At 41.0% G+C, this 20,304-nt stretch overlaps 1 protein-coding gene across 1 annotated transcript in view; it reads left to right on the top strand.

Moving 5' to 3' along the window:
* Positions 1-20,304, top strand: part of THOC1 (THO complex 1) — a 1,639,837-nt gene that overhangs the window by 952,874 nt on the left and 666,659 nt on the right. The window contains exons 14-15 of the mRNA XM_044065238.1: positions 6,119-6,169; positions 6,262-6,332. Of these exons, the coding sequence (XP_043921173.1) occupies positions 6,119-6,169; positions 6,262-6,332 (122 nt within the window). The remainder of the gene's footprint in view (positions 1-6,118; positions 6,170-6,261; positions 6,333-20,304) is intronic.

Here is a 20,304-nt window from a genome sequence, read left to right on the forward strand (position 1 = left end):
GCAGAATCCGCCTCTGCATTAGCTGCTGGGTTTTACACTTTTGACTCCATACAGTAACCATGTATTCAACAAAATGAACTCAAGATTCTACTGTGCATAATCTCATGTTTGGATCATCCGCCTAAGTGTTTCTTCAAAAATGCTACTTTGCATCCATAACTTGTATCATATCATGTGATGATGGTAATGAGTGTAAATAAATTGGGCAGCAAGCCATCCTAAATGTTCTGATTCTTTATCCAGCCCTTCTTTTAGATGTCTTCATATATGTATGACATTTAAGTAGCATACTTACTTTTCTGCCCTACCCCTATTTCCACCCACCTCCTTTTCAGTTACATTTATAGGCAGCCATAACTCCACCCTCAATCCACTAACCAATCAACACAAGCCTTATGTAGTAACACTACACTCACCTACTATAATATTTCCAATTTAACAAACTGCATCAGTATGCTAGGTCATTAACATCCCTAACCAATTTGTTCTTACTTTCTGCAACAGCCAGTACTCTTGCTCCACTTAGTAGTAGTTCTCCTGTTAACACTGTGTTAATTCAACTTATAATGTCACCACTAACCATAACAATAGTACTCTGTTCTCTTACTCTAGCTCTTCTCCTTCTGCTTTATGACTCACCAATGCACCTTACACATAACCCATTTAAAACCTCATTGATCACCTCCACCCAATCATTTAATCACAAAAATTCTTCCAAAATCCTCTATGCTACCAATACACTGATACTCCTCAAACCTATACTCCTTTTACAGAAACACAATACCCCTTGTATAGCATTCCTCACAACTCAGCATGAGCGTAGACTATTATCTACACAACATTTAGATAGTATTAGCACTTTACCTCAATGTGGGGACATCCACCCCAACTGTGGACCTATTCCTTTTGCATCATACCCCTCTAACCTTACAATTCCCTGAATATAACTACCTTTGACTTACAAAGTATTCGAAACAAGATCCCAGAATTTCATGCTTGGATAGCCCACTCTAAACCAGATATAATTGCTGTAACCGAGGCATGGCTAAAACCATACATGAAATACACTAAATTCATACTTCCTGGTTTATCATGCTAAAGATCTGACTGACGCCACAAAAAAGTCAGTGGAGTTGCTCTTCTCTATCCAAGTACTTTCACCATTGTCCCTTACTCTAGCTCTATTCCGTAATTCTCTGCAGCTGAACTCATAATAGCACATCTACAAATGAATAAATTCAAAAGTGTTTGCTTGATTGCCATATACATCCCACCAGCTAATAATAATCTGATATTAGGAGAAATCCTAGCTTGGACCTCAAACAACATTCAAAATAAAACAGTGATTTTAGGCAAAGTAAACATAAATTGGTTAGATCTTGCTAATCCCTCTTTCACTTTACCCATTAATCTCTGTAACTTCACACATTTTATTATTAGTTTAACCTGTCCCAAGAAAAACAGCAATGGTTCCATCCTAGACTGGATTTTAGTATCAAGTCCCAACAAAAGTTCCTCAGCAGTAACTCTGCCTTGCAATATCAGCAACCATCAGCTTGCCTTCATAATACACACCTCCACTACACTACATCAACACCAATACAAACCCACCAGAAATCTAGCTAACTTCAGCCCAACAACTTTCAGTGATATACTGAGTAACATTAATTGGAGCATTCTAAAATCTCTACCCATTAACGAAGCTGTTGAATTTTTCAGTTCAACATTCCTCACTATACTCAATAGAATAGCCCCCCTCTGAAACAGGAGAATAGAAACAAATCGTACATTCTGGTTATACAGGGATACCAAAAAACTTATGACCATTAATGAACATTGAAAAAATGGCAGAAAAAGAAAAACCCTCTAGAGCTCTTGTTATATAAGCAGCTCAATAATCAAGTAAAACATGTAGTTATTAAAGATAAAAAAGCACTACCATCTGTCTCCCCAAAACAACTGTAACCAAAACACCCCAAAATGCTGGAACTCTGTCTCCACTCTACTAAACCCTTGCCCAAGTCCTGACAAAACTCCCAACAGAAATAGCCTCTCCAACTCCTACTTGTATCTAAACTTGCTACCACTTTTCCTCAAACTAACCACAATAATAACCCTACTCCAACTCATCACTCCTCTACAAACCCTTCTTCTCAGCCCTGTTCTTCTCTCCCATCCCCACCGTTACCATAACTAAACTTCTTCTAAAGCTCAAACCCGGTAGTACTGCCCCAGCCAACTTCCTAAATATCTACAAATTTCAGCTAGATATATTAGTTATTGCATTAGTATTCTCATAAACAAATCTATCCAAGAATCCTCTGTACCTTCCATCTGGAAAAAAGCCTACATCCTCCCACTTCATAAAGGCTGCAACAATACCGACATCTCTAATTTCCGTCCTATAGCCATTTATCCCCATCTCTAAAGTAATGGAAAATGTATTCAAACCCAGTTTATGAATTATTTAATCCAAAGCCAATTCCATTGCACTACTCAACATGGTTTCTGGCCTGGACACGGTAGTACTACTATTGCTCTCCTATCCTTCTTGAACACTATTAACCATGCTTGTAATGGAGGTAAAATTGTCTATGCACCCTTCCTCGATCTCTCAAAGGCCTTTGATACCATTTCCCGTTCTCTCCTCCTTTCTAAGCTCTCAGGTCTAGGCCTGTCCACTCCTGTCCTTGACTGGTTTACCAACTATCTTACAAACAGACAATCCACCAAATGGCTGCACTCCTTTTCTCACCACTTCCACTGGAGTTCCCTAAGGGGTCCATCTTAGGGATTTTTTTTCAGTATATTCATTAATAACTTCCACTCTGCTCTTTCTCATGCCTCAGTAGTTCAATATGCAGATAATTCTGCAGTCCCTCAGAGTCAGAGCTTCTGGATAAGACCCAAAATGCTTTCTCCATAACCGAAATCTGGATGACCAACTATCACCTTGCTCTTAACCCCAATAAAACCAAGCTCCTGCTATTCACCCCCCCCTAAAAAACACCATTATTAACAAATCTGAATTTATCATTTACTCCTTTAACAAAACCACTATAGAGGTTGTTTCCTATACCAAGCTACTTGTATCAGAGGCACATGGGATATATGCAGTTGAACCTTATGAACATCAGGTGTTTCATCTCAATGGCAATTCTGAATGCCCATGACTTGTTTTGTCATTTTAATGGACAATTTCAGGCCAATAAAGCCAAACCTCATTAGCTGTGGATATGCATATTTCGGCCTTATGACCTCGTCAGCACAGCACAAGCAGAGTGTTTGACTAAACATTAGAAACGCAGTGCTGTTCTACCCAGCTGATGTCCATTATCATTAGGGTCACTGCAAAAATATCCCAAACAACAAACTAAAACAATCAGTAAAAACAAAAATGAAAACTCCAGCAAAGCTAGAACTTCCACTGAGTGACCTCCCAAACCTCTTGTATCAGAGGCACATGGGGATATATGCAGTTGAACCTTAATGAACATCAGGTGTTTCAGCTCAGTGGCAATTCTGAATGCCCATGACTTGTTTCGTCATGGTTCAGTTGCATATATTTCATGTGCCTCTGATACAAGAGGTTTGGGAGGTCACTCAGTGGAAGTTCTAGCTTTGCTGGAGTTTTCATTTTTGTTTTTAATGATTGTTTTTTAAGTGACCTTCTCACTCATTGTTATACCAAGCTATTTGGCGTTACCATAGATGAAAATTTAACATTTGACCAACACATCCACGTCAATATTACAAAAAAAAATTGCCAAAACTCGGAACCCTATATCCTAAATTATTCCACTAGACAAACTCTTGCCTCAAAATTTCTTCTTCCTTCTCTCCTCTATGGCACTCCTATTCTAACAAATATCCAGTCTTGCTTAAAAACTAAGATGGACACCTGTTACAACAAAATTGCTAAATTTGTAACTAATGCAAAATATTCATCCCATCATTGCTGTTGACCACAATCCCTGAACTGGTTAGAACTTCCACAACATCTCACCTACATACAACTATCTACAGCACACAAAATTATCTACAAACCACTTGAATGCCCAGCCCTTGCTTCTTTTTTGACTCCTTATCAACCTAATAGGCATCTTAGGTCTGAAAATCAGTCTGTTATACATGTAGATAGACCAAAACTCCCTGCTGGTCAATATATGTACTCTTTTACTGTTGCTAAACTCTGTAACGCACTTCTATCTGCTCTCTGGACCATTAGTAGTGCGCCTCTATTTAAAAAGTCTTTGCAGCAGTATATTTCTGCTCAGTGGCTTTGCTCATGTACTGTCTCCCAATCCTCTATAACCTGATTGCGTGTTCACCTTCACCCATCCTTTGTACTCATCTTTACTCGTGTAACTTGTGAAAAGCACCCTCTAGTGCTTTACCCTCACCTAGTATATGTATAATTGTACAACTATAAATGCACAGTTTGTCTATCTTGTCTGTTCAAGTTTTGTTTACTTTGCCATGAGTCGTAAAGTTTTCATAACTAATTTAGCCATACAATTGTATAACATTCCAAGTGAGTTGCTTATTTTCACGCTTTGTAAATCCTTGTTTAACTGTTGTCTATTACCTTGTATTTTGTCTGTGGTGCATTTCTGCCCAGGCCTTTAACTAATGTTCTTTTGTCTTGTATTTTGTTTGTGGAGCTTTTCTCCCCAGGCCTCTGCTGAAAATGGGCTAATTGCAACCCAGTGGACTTTCCTGGTCACCAAAAGCAAATAAATAAATGTACCATGCCTGTCATCTAAATATGAATTTCTGCAATATGTGCTTCCTTGCAATTATACTTTCCCATGTGTCTACATTAATTTCTGTTAGCATCACATTTGGAACTAAATGAGGTTCCCATTTCCTTGTTCCAGATGTTTTAACAACTATATCAGATTTAATACTTTTTTATTACTTTTTATTTTTAGTTAATTCTAACGTTATGTTATAACCAAGGATCGATCTGTAGAGATTTAACGTCACTGCTACACCTAGATTTTGGTAGTAGTTCTTAAATGTCCAACTAAGTAATAAAACTTTGAGAAGACAAAGACCATGTTCACATGTCCCATAGGGCCCATGTTTTGCAACCTTAATATGTTGGATGTGCCAAAGGTAGTCTTTTGCAACCTCACTAGTACATAAAAAAAAAAAGTGCCAGCACTTCCGGGCAAACTTTCAACATTTTCTATATTTAGTGGTATAGCATGACAGCTGGATAAAAGAACCCCAACTTTCTTTATCATTTTCTACTTCCACTCCTTTGACCTGTTACTGTTTCATCACTTTGTCATGCTTCTCAACACTTTAGTTAACATTAACTCTGTGGCACTTAACACTTGGCAAGGAATCCAAAGTTTCGGGCATATATTGTATGTCTGTTGAATCAATGATGTGACATTGCATTACGATTCAATGTAATGAACAAAAACATCAAATTACTGTAAAAACAGACTATTTTTGTAGGAGTGGGCAAGCTCCCCTGTACACAATTCATCTGTATACTATTCCAAGGTCATACAATAGGAAGACTAAGCAGAAATTTCTTTACCCCCATTGTTGCATGGCCTTGTTGCATATCCAATCCAGTGAAAGGAACGATCATTGTAATTTTTTTCTATGAACTGAACTATAAACTGAACTGTGATGCAACATTGACAAACAGAATGTCTCCATATAAAAGTGCCTTTTTCTGCCACAGTCGTACATAAATGTTTCAACTACTTATCTCAGTTAGCATAATTCTGGTCCCATCTTGTAGGTAAGGCACTAGATAAGTTTGAGAAATTCCCGATTCATATCTCCAGGAGGATCTTGTGGTGATGGTCAGTTGATTCAAATGTAGCTGCTTGCAACTTTGTGTCAATGTATTAGCTAGGGCTACAGACTCGTGTGTCTAAGCAGTATTACAATATTGCATGGCTGAGGCTGCTGAACTGCTGTCTCATGGTGCATGAATTTCATAAATGAGTTATTACCCACATTTTCATTATTTATTACTGATGGAACCATGTAATGACTGAAAAGTTGCCCAGTCATCTGGTTAAAAATGTTAAGTAAAGAAACAGGAATACTCTGCAAAAAAGCAACACTTTTGTCTTTTTTTATGTAGCTACTTAAGGAGACACCACCAGATGGAGACAAGTTTGCCAAGACTATTGAGGTATGCTTTTCTTAATCCGGGTGTGCATATTATTTGAATATTCAGTAGGGAAAATGTTATATATGTTTATTAAACAAGCTTTTTATTTGCAGCACATATTGAACACAGAAGAAAACTGGAACACTTGGAAAAATGAAGGCTGTCCAAGTTTTGTTAAAGAGAGGTAGAGTTTAATCAGCATACTATAATGCTATTAAATTTTGAATAAAATGTACCTTGACCATTTAGGCTTCCATTTGTGGTACAAATGTAAATATCTTAACTGCAGTCCTGGCAAAAGTGAATCTGTTAGCAAGCTCAAATATTGAAAGATCTGGGGGTGGCCAGGTCTTGCCACATAAACATCACCAAGTACATGCCCCAGTGTTGGTTTGACCGCATTGATAGAAATACAAGTACTATGGCTTGCCAGGACATGTTTGCATTTTAGTTGGTGTGCAGGTACATGGACGCACTCACCAGTATTTGACTTGGCATTGCAAGCATTACATTGACAAGGTGGTTTGCTTACCTAGCAGAACACATTGTGCTATAAAGTCTCTCACCTGATTTACTCCAAGACTTCAACCTTTTGAGGTATGGGTCCCCATCACTGGGTGAAGTGTCCTCCTACTTTGGGGGATGGATGTTACATCCATGGCCTTGGAGGCAGATTTGCAAGCCATAAAAGAGAAATGGAGTGGTCTGGGATGCATCTGATTGCCATTTGGACTCTTCATCCCCAGGAGAATACAGACTTACAAAATTAAACAGCATAAATTAGCAAATCAAAAATGTTGCACTTTTTCTTTTTATTCCGGCAATCTTTTATTGTCATTATAGATAAAAAAAGAAAAAAATAAGATTTTTCTCTGCTGAGGTGGTACAGTATTTGTCAAGACGTATTAGTTGCCATATGATGGTGTATTTTTTGCTGGCTCCATTGTAGACCTGGTGGAAACGTACATTTTAATGGGAAGAGACTGATTTTTCATTTATTTTTCTTCCACCATTTGTGGAAGCACCATTCTGCTTTGATTTCAGCTTGGCCATTCGTCTATTGCTTTTCATTTTCACCGATACTTTGTTCTTCTTGACATTGTTTTCATCCTGTTGTAAGAATATGGATAAGTTAAAAGCAGACAGAATTCATACTTTGGCTGGGTCTGGACCGTATTTACGTATGTCACTTGTTCTAACAGATTTTAGTGGAACTGAATCTTCCACTGAAAAACAGGCAGTCTGCAGCTGTAGAAATTAGGATGATATACACTGTATTCTGTTCAGACCTTCTCTTATAAGATAAATGAGTAACTTTTATTTTTCTTTTTTTTTTTTACATTTTTTACCCTTGCTGTCTATTTATTATCAGCCCCATCCTGGCCAGTTAAGTCATTCATTTCTAATCACAAGAGCAGGAGTCAACCAGGAGGGACCATAATTCAGACAGTCACCAATGGATATGAAGATTATTTCTTTTAGCCATATCTCATTGTGCGAAACAGACCAGTGGTTTGTCCATGGTGCTTGTCCCTCACTTTCATTAGGGACGTTGCAGCAAGCAGCCCTGACCTGTTCTCCAAAGCACAGGAAATGGTTTCCCCTGGTCTCCAACAGGGAAGTCATACTTCCTCACATGCTTCCTGTGCACTCACAGCCCTCCCCTGTCCCTGGGTGTAGGCCATGCCACCTCATTCTTCACCCTCTTTGCATGGCTGTGCCAGTGCAGGGGCTGTTAAATGAACCCTGGTTGCTGGGGTTACAGTCAGGACTTTATCTGTCTGCACCACAAAGTAGGCTAAAAAAAGAAATAAGTGACATTTCTCTGTTTATAATGGTGGGTGACCCCATCTAGAAAAACGTTTTATATAATCAGTGATGAGTAATAAACATCCTCTGAGCTCTGATTGGTTGTGTAGATAATGTAACTAAACATGCCAACTATTGTGCGCATATTACTGTCCAGAATCTGTTTTTTTTTTTCCCCCCCCAGAACAAAATTTTTAGTAGTCTGATAGTTCTTAGAGGTTTGTATGATAAATAAATGTCTGCTTTTAAAACAATTAATGCATTTAAAGTTAAAAGGTGATGTGTCATTCACTGTTTTCAAGTTGGGCTTTTGTTTGTTTTGGGTTTTTTTTGGTACTATTTCAGAACTCTTGGTGTTCTTCTATTCTCATGTTGTACTATTCTAAACATAGAAATCCTCCACCTGAGGTGACCCGAACGTACAGCCTATATACAAAAGCTTAGCCTGGCTGCTGCATGGTGCGTGGGACGTCACATGAAGGTACCATAAACCGTGGGCCATAAATGTGACGTCCGCACGCCAGACTTCAGAACTTCTCTGCTGCCAGTCAAATGTCAGCTCTCTCATTCTGCTCCACACCAAAGACCTCTGAAAAGATAAGTATCCCATTGGGGAACCTTTACTTTTTTCTCTAGTTCTGGTTGCTGTTATTTGCTTAATTTTTAACTGATTATGTCCATGTTATCTAGAAAGGGAAAATGTAAGTGCGGACATCAAATCCCACACAGACAGCCACAACCTCTGCCTCTTTTGCCTAGGGCCTTCCCACGACTGCAAATCCTGCTCCATTTGCCAGTCATTTGTTCCGAAGCCCCTATGCAGCTTTCTGGCAGCCCTTATTCTTTTTGTTGAGAACCAATATCTAAAAAGACCAACCTTGGATATGGAAGCAACGCCACGTGTGTTGCCCGAACTGCCTAAGAAAAAGGCCAGCATTTCAAGGCCTGAGGAAAAAGAACCTGTGCCTCCGGATTCAGACCATCTAGGGATCTAGGGGCTGAAGTACAACCAATGGCTTTGCGACTTCTGTGGTTTTTGCTTCGGACACCGCTGTAGTTTCTCTGGCTGACACATCCACAGAGGTTATTCCGACATCAGTTTCTGATCTTGGGGGGGGGGGGGGGGCAGGTTCGCCTGTGCACCCTTCCATTTCTGAGGAGTCTCCCTCTATTCCTCCCATTTCCTTGGATCCTAGGCCTTCTCCTTCTCACACTGGACCTAGAAAAAGCAAAAAACTAAACACGTGTCTATTTCTTCTGAGGGTCTCCCCCATTGGCATTTTCCGAATCCCTTTTCTAGGCCTTCTTGGCCCTCAGGCCTGTTCTTCACAGGCCACATCTGCTCTGCCAGCCCCGAGTCCCAGGCTTGCATCCTTAGGCCCTTCACCTCAAACTCCAGAAGAGGAATCTTCACCTTCTGATGAGTCCCTCTGTTACACTTCTTAACTAGCCTTCTCCTTAGGATACTGCTTACCAGAAGAGGAGTCCCTAGAAGGTGACTCCCCACGAGAAGTCATTACATTTGGAGAAACAGTTACCAAAATGAGGGAGTATTTCAAGTGGGATTCCACCCAAATGACAGAGGTTCACAAAAGATATAATGAGCTTCTCCAGATGGAATCCCCTTCTCTGTCAACCATCCCTCCAGTCATCCCTGCATACTTGGATGCCTTTGCCTCATTCTGCAATGCTCCTGATTCTCCGCTACCTGCACCAAAGAGACCAGACAGGTTCTATAAAGTACCTGACAATTATAAATTCTTCATTCAGCCCCCCCCCCCCCCCTTGGCAGACCCTGCTGTAATTATAGTCACACCAGATAAGCAGTTCAGACAGATCCCCTCTTCTATGCTTCCATCAGATAAGGACAGCACAATGATAGACAGGTTAGGAAAGAAAATTTACACCTCTTCTATCCTGGCCTTCAAAGCCATCAACTGCTAAACTCGTGTGGTGAAATATGCTCTGGTTCTTATTTCCCAGGCTTTAGACCAACTTACTGGTGCTCCTGATTCCTCTAACAAGGCATAGGTGGCCTCTACCCTTTCTTTAACTGCACAGATTTTGAGGCACTCTATAAAATGCAGCTATGATGCTTAGAAGAATCATCTAGATCAGCTGCCCCTGCTTCTGTTCTTGGAGGTACTCCTGGCATAGGCTACATGCCAGATGTATATATATATATATATATATATATATATATGTGTATATATCTGCCTGATGATTTTAAGAGCACAATCATGGATGCTCCATTTGATAATACTTTTCTTTTTGGTAAACAGTCAGCAAAGCTTTTTAAGAGTCTGCAAGAGAAAAGCAGAAAAAAGGAGTTGCAGGACTCCAAGCATCTCTTTGCATCACCTTTGCCAAAATTTCATAGAAACTACCCTGCCAAACCCAATTTTGTCAGGAAGGTCTCCACACCACCATCTTTGAAGCAAAGGAAAGGTGCCAGGAAATCATCATCTGCTAGGCATACCTTTCCCCAGTCTACTGCTAGATAGCCCTTTCCTGACAGTCCCATCAATGCGTGACTGTCACACTCCTACCAACAGTCTTCCCCTTTCTGCCCGCCTCTCTCACTGTCTCCCACTGTGGCAACACATCACATCAGACAGCTTGGTCTTGTCAGTAGTGGAAAAAGGGTATGTCATGACTTGGAAAGAAAAACCCATCCCAAAAGGTGTCCCACATCCCCCAAAGGACCAAATCCACCTCATCCCATAGGTCATTCAAGATCTGTTCGGTCAGGGCACAATTCAAAAGGTCCCACCTGGACAGGAAGGTGTAGGATTTTATTCCAGACTCTTCTTAGTCCTAAGAAAGGATTGACCATAGAGACCCATCCTGGACCTGTCCCTACTAAACACCTATCTCCATGTTCCCACCTTCCACATGCTCTCCCTTCAAACCCTTCTTCCACTTTTGCCCGCTAATTCATATCTGGTCACTTTAGACTTAAAGGATGCATATCTTCACATCCCTATCCACCCATCTTGCTGCAAATACTTGCGTTTTGCTGTGCAGTCCTTACATTATCAGTTTACTGACTTGCCTTTTGGTTTGTCCACAGCACCAAGGGTATTCACAAAATGCCTAGCTCAGGTGGTAGCTTTTTGCTGAACAAAGGGCATTCAGATCTGTCCTTACCCGGACAATCTCCTTATCCAAGCAGATCATCCAGATACCCTCCAAAGGCATTTACTATTCACTATTTCCCTCCTAGAAACCTTAGGCTTCATTGTCGACCAGCTCAAGTCCTCCCTGACCCACTCACAAGATCAAGTCTTCCTGGGGTGCAGATTAAGGACAGATCTGATGAAGGCCTTCCTCCCTCCAGAAAAGGTCACATTTTTAACCTCATACTTTAAGGACCTGCTCCTAGCCAGCAACATTTTGCTTTCTCATTTTCCCAGGAAGCTTATTTCCCCTCCTACTTGTCCCTTACCTAGCTACCCTATATGAAACCTGGTCTTACATAGGCTTCCACCACCCAGGCTACCAAACCAACCCCTCACCCATAATTAACAACAGAGGCCATGACTCAACTCCCTACTCACCCACCTTGTTATAACTCAAACGCTATGTAATTATCAAACCTACCAATATTAGGCCAAATGATAAACATTACTACAAACTTCTACTCAAAGCCCTCAAATTCATTACCACTCTGAATCACAGACTAGCCACAGATGGTGATATCCACCCCAACCCTGGCCCTTCCCCTCCACTCAATTGTAATTCCACCCTATCCTCCCCTCCACTTCTCAATCTAAACTCTAGACCCTTTAACTCTCTTCTGACCTGTCATCTAAACATCAGAAGTGTAAACAATAAGATTCACAACCTACATGCCCTTTTAGCTACTTGTTCCCCAGACCTACTATGTCTCACAGAAACCTGGCTTAAACCAAGTACGAAAGACACACAGATAATCCCACCAGGGTATGATATACTAAGAGCAGACCGAATAACTCGTAAAGGTGGCGGTGTAGCCATACTCTACAAAATACATTACAAATCTCCTTGCCTCTCCACAACCCCTCCTAACAAACAATGCGAAATTCTACTTGTAAAACTTCAACCAAACAAACATAAAAGCATAAATATAGCATGTATTTACATCCCCAGGCAACAATAATAACAAAACCTTAGAGGACTTTCTCCACTGGTTAACTCAAACTCACCCCCAGGAATCCATAGTGTTAGGTGACTTCAACATCGATTGGAATTCCTTCTCATCTAGCTCCCCATCTAGCAGCATAAATCTACATGGCTTTTCTCAGCTCATATCCACTCCTACCAGACTAGGTAAACCCCAAAACAAAGACAGCATCCTGGACTGGATCCTTACTAATAAAGATCCTGACCAGTACTCAGCAGGTACTCACCCAGAGGACATGAGTGATCACTTACTCACCTATGTTATCAAATTCAAGAAAATCACCCCCCTTATTACAACCATAAAAAAAATCAGGAACAATAATAAATTCAACGCCTCCATTTTCCAAACTGAACTTAAAGCCCACAACTGGACAATACTCAAGTCTCTTCCTCTTGAAGAGGCAGTTATCTACTTCAACACCACCTTCCTCAAGATTCTAGATTCCCATGCTCCAATACGGTCCATTAGAACTAAAACCAAAACTGCACCATGGCTCTCTAAGGAAACAAAATCCAAAATCCTATCTAGAAACAAGATGTGGGTCACATGGCGTACCTCTAAAGACCCACACTCCCACCAAACCTTCCGGCAACTTTGAAATGAAACTAAAAGAATGATCTTAAATGATAAAAAAAAACTTCTTCCTCCACCTCCAACACAAACACCTTAATAATCCACAAAAATTCTGGGCAGGCTTAAACAAGCTCCTGCACCCAGGCCAGGCAACCACCCCACTCCAACAACTTGCAAACAACAGTGCCCTGTAAACATTGCTAACACATTCAATAGTTTCTTCACAGAAACTATACAATCCCTGGCCACACAATTCAAACAAACAACCAGCCCACTCCACTACCCATGCCAGCAGAATACTACAACTACATCAGATCATCTATTTACCTTCGACCCAGTACCCATATCCTTTATAACATCTCTTCTTAAACTAAAACCCACTAAGCTAGCAGCTGACCTTCTCCCAGCTGAGTTTCTGCAAAAAGCAGCTGAGGCCATTTCCTATCCCGTCTCCATAATCATAAACCGTACCTTGTCAGAAGCCTTCATCCCCTCCATATGGAAAATGTCCCACATTATTCCTCTCCATAAAGGTGGTAGCTCACTAGAGCTAACCAACTACAGACCTATAGCTATACTCTCACCCCTGGCCAAAATTATGGAAAAGTGTGTCCACAAACAACTGCTGGAACACCTCACCAAAAATAAAATTCTAGCTAACTCCCAACATGGCTTCAGGCCAAATCACAGTACCACATCAGCCCTACTATCCTTTTCTAATACCATCAATAACTTCAGAAACAATAATAAACTATCATCTGCTCTTTTCTTAGACCTCTCCAAGGCCTTTGATATGGTGAACCACATTCAACTCCTCCATACATTAAAAAAAACTGTCACTCAGCAATTCCACACTGAAATGGTTCCAATCCTACCTGTCCAATAGGCAACAGGCTGTTCTATGGCAGGACAAATTATCTACATGCCTACCTATTACACTTGGAGTTCCCCAAGGATCTATTCTTGGCCCTGTTCTCTTCACCATCTTTGTTAATGACCTGCCCACAATCACCCCCCCATGCCACATGCATTCAATATGCAGATGATTCGACTATCATCAGCACTGCCTCCAACCTGGCAGACCTCACTGCTTCAACCCAAGACACCTTCAACCTAATAGAAAAATGGTTCTCAAGTCGACAACTAGTTCTCAACCCCAACAAAACAAAACTACTTACTTTCTCACCCACTAACAAGACTCTTCCCCCCACCTTCTCTATTACATCCTCCAATGGAATCACTATATCACCAGAAGCTCACACAAAGCTATTAGGTGTTACCATTGATAACTCCCTTAAATTTGACACCCATTTCAATCTTACCATCAAAACCGTCAATAAAAAGCTTGGCTCTCTCTATAAAGTAAAACACTTTCTCACTCCTCACGCTAAAATTACAATTGCCAGTACACACCTACTATCTACTCTTTTCTATGCCTCCCCCCTCTTTACAAACCTAAACAAGACAACCCTTAACAAACTTGCTTCTTGTTACAATCACATAGCTAGATTTGCCACAAATTCCACCTTTAGAACGCACCACTGCACTAACTTGAAGCAACTAGGGTGGTTAGAGTTTTCCAGCCAACTCCATTTCAACCAACTCAAAATGGCTCACCAGATACTGCATCACCCAGAGAAAACACCAGCTCTGAAAAACATCATTCACCCCTATATTAACCTGCAATCTTTACGCTCCTCCAATAAGATCTTGGCTCAAACTACCAAAGCCAATAATTCTGCTGGGGATTCTGTATTCTCAAACTTTGTAGGTAAAATGTGGAACTCCCTACCGACCATGCTCTCCTCAGAACACTCACTCCTACAATACAAAAAAAAGCTTAAACCCCATCTCAATACTCTCTGGCAATGTCCCTGTTCCAAACCTGATTAACCACTATCATTTACCCTTCTCTTACCTCACTATCCTTAACCGCTTTTTAACAAGGCGCCTCGCCTTTGTAACTGACCTATGTTTTTTGTTATTTGCTGCTGTTGTTTTTTTTTTTTCCCAAGATGTGATGTATCTTTATATTGTATTTAGAACTCAGCTATCTTCCTTTTTTTGCATTAACAATGTTCATATGTCTGTTATGTACTTGGAGCTTTTCTCCCCGGGCCTCCGCTGAAAATGGACATGTATCCAGTCGGACTCTCCCGGTTAACAAATGTAAAATAAAATAAATAAATAAATAAAATTTTGGCCACAGAGTTTCTACTCCTCTTGGGCTTCATGGCAGCCACACTTCCAATGCTGCCCCTAGCCAGACTACATATGACAAAGTTTCAATGGTACCCGAAGAATGTTTGGTCCCAACATGCCCATCCATTAGAATTTCAGATTCCCTTCCTTCCATGTCTCAAGGAAGAGATCTGTTGGTGGATCCAGCAAGTTCACCTGAACCCAGGATCAACAGTTGTACACAGATGCATCAGACCTGGAGTAAGGAGCAACTATGAATGGTCGGAAGGTTCAGGGACAGTGGGACAACCATCAAAGGAAAAAACATATAAACGTAAGGGAAGTGACTGCCCTTATCCTAGCCTTAAAGACTTTCCTTCCCTTCAGTCACCAAGGACCTCTAAAAAATTTTAACAGACAACACCACAGTCCTGGTGTACATCAGCAAACAAGGAGGAACAAAATCCTACCTACTTTGTAGGCTGGCTATCCAAGCTTGGGAAATGGCCAACCTCTCCAAGGTAACGCTAGGCAGTTTACATTCCATCACAAAATAATGTTTAGGTAGATGCTCTTACCAGTTCAGTATCTCTGAACCATGAAAGAATGTTGCACAGAGATGTGTTTCTAGCTATAGTCCACCGGTGGGGCATACCTCAAGTAGACCTATTTGCCTCCCCTCAGAACAGGCAACTAAAGCTGTACTGCACAAGGACTCCCTCTCCTCAGGCATGGGGGTTGATGCATTCTTGATTTCCTGGAAGGGGATGTTTCTTTATGCATTCCCCCCTTTCCCTCTCATACAGAAAGTCTTGCTGAAGATTCAACAGGACAGTCCCAAGGTCTTGCTGGTGACTCCCTTTTGGCCAAGGCACAATTGGTTCCACCTTCTTTTTTTCAGTAGCCAAGGGCAATCACCACAGTTGCATCACAAGGTGGACCTCATCACACAACAGAAGGGATCTCTTATCCACCCACACCTACAAGCCCTCAAACTGACATTGTGGATGATAAACGTCTGATATCTTAGACACCTTTACTCAGAGGACGTTCTTTCTGTCTTGCAGGAAGCTAGGAAACCCACTACCAGGAGATCCTACTTTTCTAAGTGGAAAAGGTTCTCCAACTGGTTTCTACAGAAAGAACTAATTTCTTTCCAGGCTGATGTACCTCTAGTTTTGTCCTACTTGTGTGAACTTCTGAAGAAAGAACTTTCATATTCCTCAGTGAAAGTCCATTTATCAGCTATCTCAGCATGCCTACCTCTCAGTCTGCCTTTGCTGTCCATATTGGAGGTAAAGCTTTTTCTTAAGGGTGTGAGCCATGTCAGGCCACCAAGAAAACCCATTCTCCTCCTTGGAACCTAAATTCCATTCTAGAAAAACTCACCACTGCAACTTTTGAGCCAGCAGCTTCAGCCTCCCTGAAGGTGTGTACTTGGAAAACAGTGTTTCTAGTAGCCCTGATTTCAGCTAGGAGGGTTTCAGAGTTACAGGCACTCATGGCTATCTCACCATACCTGATATTCCATAAAGATAGGGTTTCCCTTCGTGCAAACCCTTCCTTCATGCCTAAAGGGGTCAATGAACTTTCAGTTAACCAATCCATCAACTTACCCACCTTTTTTCCTTCTCCACAGAATGAAAGTGAGAGAATGCTCCAGTCCCTTGATGTTCACAGGCAACTTAGATATTACTTGGACAAGACTAAGAATATAAGAAAGTCTAACCAGTTGTTTCTCCTTTCACCCCAGGGCTCTGGAGAAAGCTGTTTTCAAACCAACAGTTTCTTCATGGATTTCCAAAAGTATTACCTTTTGCTACTCTATCCATGGCAAACACCTTCCCTACGCTTTGAGGGCCCACTCTACCAGGGCTGTGGCCTCCTCAGAGGCTTTTTTCAAATGTTTAGATACTGCCACTATCCTACAGGCAGCCATATGGTCTTCAGTCCACACTTTCACTAAACACTACAAGCTGAACAAGGTTAGACCAGGCTTTGCTAAAGCCATCCTTCATGGTTGTTCTGCCACCACCCATAACACACAGGATAAGCTTTGGTGTTCTCCCTCATGTTTAGAATGCTGCAACATGAGAATAGAAGGACATAGAATAGTTATGTAAAATCTTACCATAGCCATAGATGTCCTTTTCTACAGTATTGCAGTATTCCCATCCCTCCTTCCTATCTCCTCTAAGGTATTTTCTTCATATTCAGTTAACTTTCCCTCTCTGGAAGACATCTTGATCAGCTTCTCTTCGACTACTGTCCAACTGGGGCATTCAGTTCTGGGGTCTGTGCATGCGGACGTCACATTTATGGCCCATGGTTTATGGTACCTGCGTGTGACGTCCCATGCAGCAGCCAGGCTAAGCTTTTGTATATAGGCCAGACATTTGGGATGCCTCAGGCAGAGGATCCCTTATGTTTAGAATACTGCAACATGGAAGAGAACGATAGCTATGGTTATGGTAAGATTTTACACAACTATTCTTTCTCTTTCTAGGTAAGTGTATCTGGTGGGAAGTATTTTTTTTATACTGACTTATGTTTGTATATCTACTTTTTCAGTTGTGTTGTGTTTAATCTTGCTTTCTGCTAATTAAGATCCCTGTTAATACTGGTTTTGTGTTGGTTTGCTCTGCATGTGTAAGCCAATACATTGATTTACCAAGTAGTAGCAGGGTTTTACCATTTGCTTTTCTTCAAAAAAACTCATCTGTCCCATAAGAACCGTCTTGTTTAAGTATACTGATTATTCAGGTGCAACAAATCCAGTAGTGACTTGGATATGAAAGAACAACTATTTTCATGATCAGTATAATATCTGCACCCCATATGACCTGTGTTTGACTAACTGCATAGGTGCTGAAGGGACTAGGTAGAGAAATATGGAAGTGAACAGCCAAAACCAGCTCACTCACCCAGGGGGAGGAAGACAGCTCAGCTCACTGCACTGGTGATACCTGCAGGGATGTAGATGTATCACTGGTGGCATGAAGAGCTTTGTGCACCTGTGCTATAAGCCATGTGCTACTTATCTGAGGGGGTTGGTCATGAGTTAGAAGTGAGCATGTGTCTCCATAGGCAGCTATAGCAGAGCTCACAGGCTGATGAAGGGATAGGAATAGGGCAGTCAGCAGGATCTGCAGAATGGCCCACTCTCTAATACCCAATTCTTTTCTCCATCTGAGAATGAATGGGTTGGAGGGGTGTAGCCCTAATGGAGGAAGGAATAGGTTAGTTGGGTGCAGAACTGGTAGCCATTAGGCAGGTACTGCTTTAAAAGAAAATCAGTATAATCCTTCTGATCACCTTGGTTTTGTGCTAAAGCTGTGCTGGCTTACATCAGCATGTCAGTTTTATTATTTGCGTGTAATCTTGAATGTGTTTTATATGCCACAAAAAAGCCAATTTTCATTTGTCAGGCTTTAGGGGGGGAAAACAACCCTTCTTGGATCATGTCTCATTCTGTTTACAGGGTTGATTTGCTAACAGGTAAAAGGCAGTAAAAAGGTGTTGCAGTCAGAAATAAAGAAGTCCTGCATATAACATAATGTGTCAAAGAAAATAACTGAATAGGAGCCAGATGTGCCAGTTTAAGACTGAGGACTGTTTCCATATAATTCTGCAGGTGTTGTATTGCTAGCCAGTAAAGCCACAGTGCTCTGATACTGTCTGTATTAATTTCTTAAGCAGTGATGCTTTGCTGACAGCTAGTCACTGAAAACCTGCAACTTCCAAACAGGAATTGGAAACCTCTTGTTTCAATAGATAGATAATTTAAACACTCCACCAAGAAAAATAGCAATTCATCGGAATCTCTGAACCTCTCAAAGGTGCTACTGAGATTGACACACAAAAAGTATAAAATGCATCTGCATGGGATCTGTCTCTTTTATTGTGGTTCTCCAGTGCCATGTTGATAAGCAGGCTTCTCCTTTAGCTGCCTAGTTCATTTTCCCCTAGTATTGAGAGCTCATCAGTCTGTTTGTTCCTCAGTAGGTGAATGCTAAGTGTATTGATGTGTACTGTCTTGCATGAAGTGGGGCCTTTTAATTCCTCTAACTACCTCGCTTTGTATCATGGATATGACTTGCACATACTCCGTGCTTCCATACATGTCAATCTCCGTAATACAGACATGGTCGTCACAGTCGTCCACATGGAGCAATCATGGCCCCACCCTCCAAAGCTAGTCAAATAACTATTGTCAGTCTTTTCCCACCTCCCTGTGCCAGCTCCTCCACTTTGTGGTTCACTGGTGAAACTTAGGTTGTCTAGTGCAAAATTCAGGGCTTTATCCCTCTTTGCCAGAAACATTTGTCAAGACTGCTATTCTGGATCTCTTTCCTGCAAAGAAGTTTGTTTTGAATACGGTTCTTCCTCTTTCACATCCTTAAATGGACTGCCCTCTATTCTGAAATGAGGAAGACCACAAAAGGGAAAAGTAATTGTTAGGCACCAGTGAAGTGCATTAACAAAGCAGAAAAAAAAATCGCAACATGAGTCAACACTGGAACAAATTAATTTGATGTTCATAGATTAGTACTAGGTTAACTGCCCTTGTGGGTAATTTTGAGCCTAGCTAGTTACCCCACATGAGAATCGAACCTTGCACCTTGTGTTTATAAAGTAAATACCTTAGTCATTATGCTAGTAGGTAAAATCCTACATTCCATTCAACTGCCCTATCATTCCCACTTAGTCAAATCACAACTGTAATTATCACACAGAAACCTCACCTTTCAAATGAGACTTGTCTTGATTTATTGTAAACAAGACATTTTACAATTGTATATAGCCTTTCCATTTGTTAGCTGATGATGGTACTTTACATATATATGTTTTCATTTTACTCTTGCTATTTCTCACTAAGTGTAATTCTGACTTCCTTTGTATGCCCTAGCTGAAAATGAAACTAAAACTGATCACTTAGGATCAGTGCTTTTCCCCATTGAACAAATCTTAAATAAGTAAATTAAAATAATGGACTGCTTGCAAAATGGAAATCGGGGTAAAACTTAGGATGGTGAGATAATTTACAAGGGTATGCAGATGATCTCCTGTTATCTACTCTCTCTAGTCCTTAGAGTTTTGTGGAACAGAAGCTGATCAGATGTCTTCTTCGTTCCTCCTTACGAAGTCTCAGCATGCCTCTCAACTGTACTGAATTCCTCGGTAAATGCAGGTTTTGAGGGCAAAGTTTTGGGTGCCACGAATTCCCAAGTGGCTCCTTTAATTTCCAAATTTCCCAGGGGGGGGGATGGGGGTTGGGGACGAATGTGTTTCTGATGTTACAGGCGCGATGACATCAGAACCAAGACAAGCCAAACCATTCATTAATGCTTAATTTTTAACTTTACCACTCCACAAGTGTAGTTTCATGCATTGATTCTCTCGCTAGACGAGTGATTTCTTTTCAGAC

Source organism: Protopterus annectens, chromosome 3.part0, assembly GCF_019279795.1.
Source record: "Protopterus annectens isolate FY-2018-M chromosome 3.part0, PAN1.0, whole genome shotgun sequence".
NCBI classification, from domain to species: Eukaryota; Metazoa; Chordata; order Ceratodontiformes; family Protopteridae; genus Protopterus; species Protopterus annectens.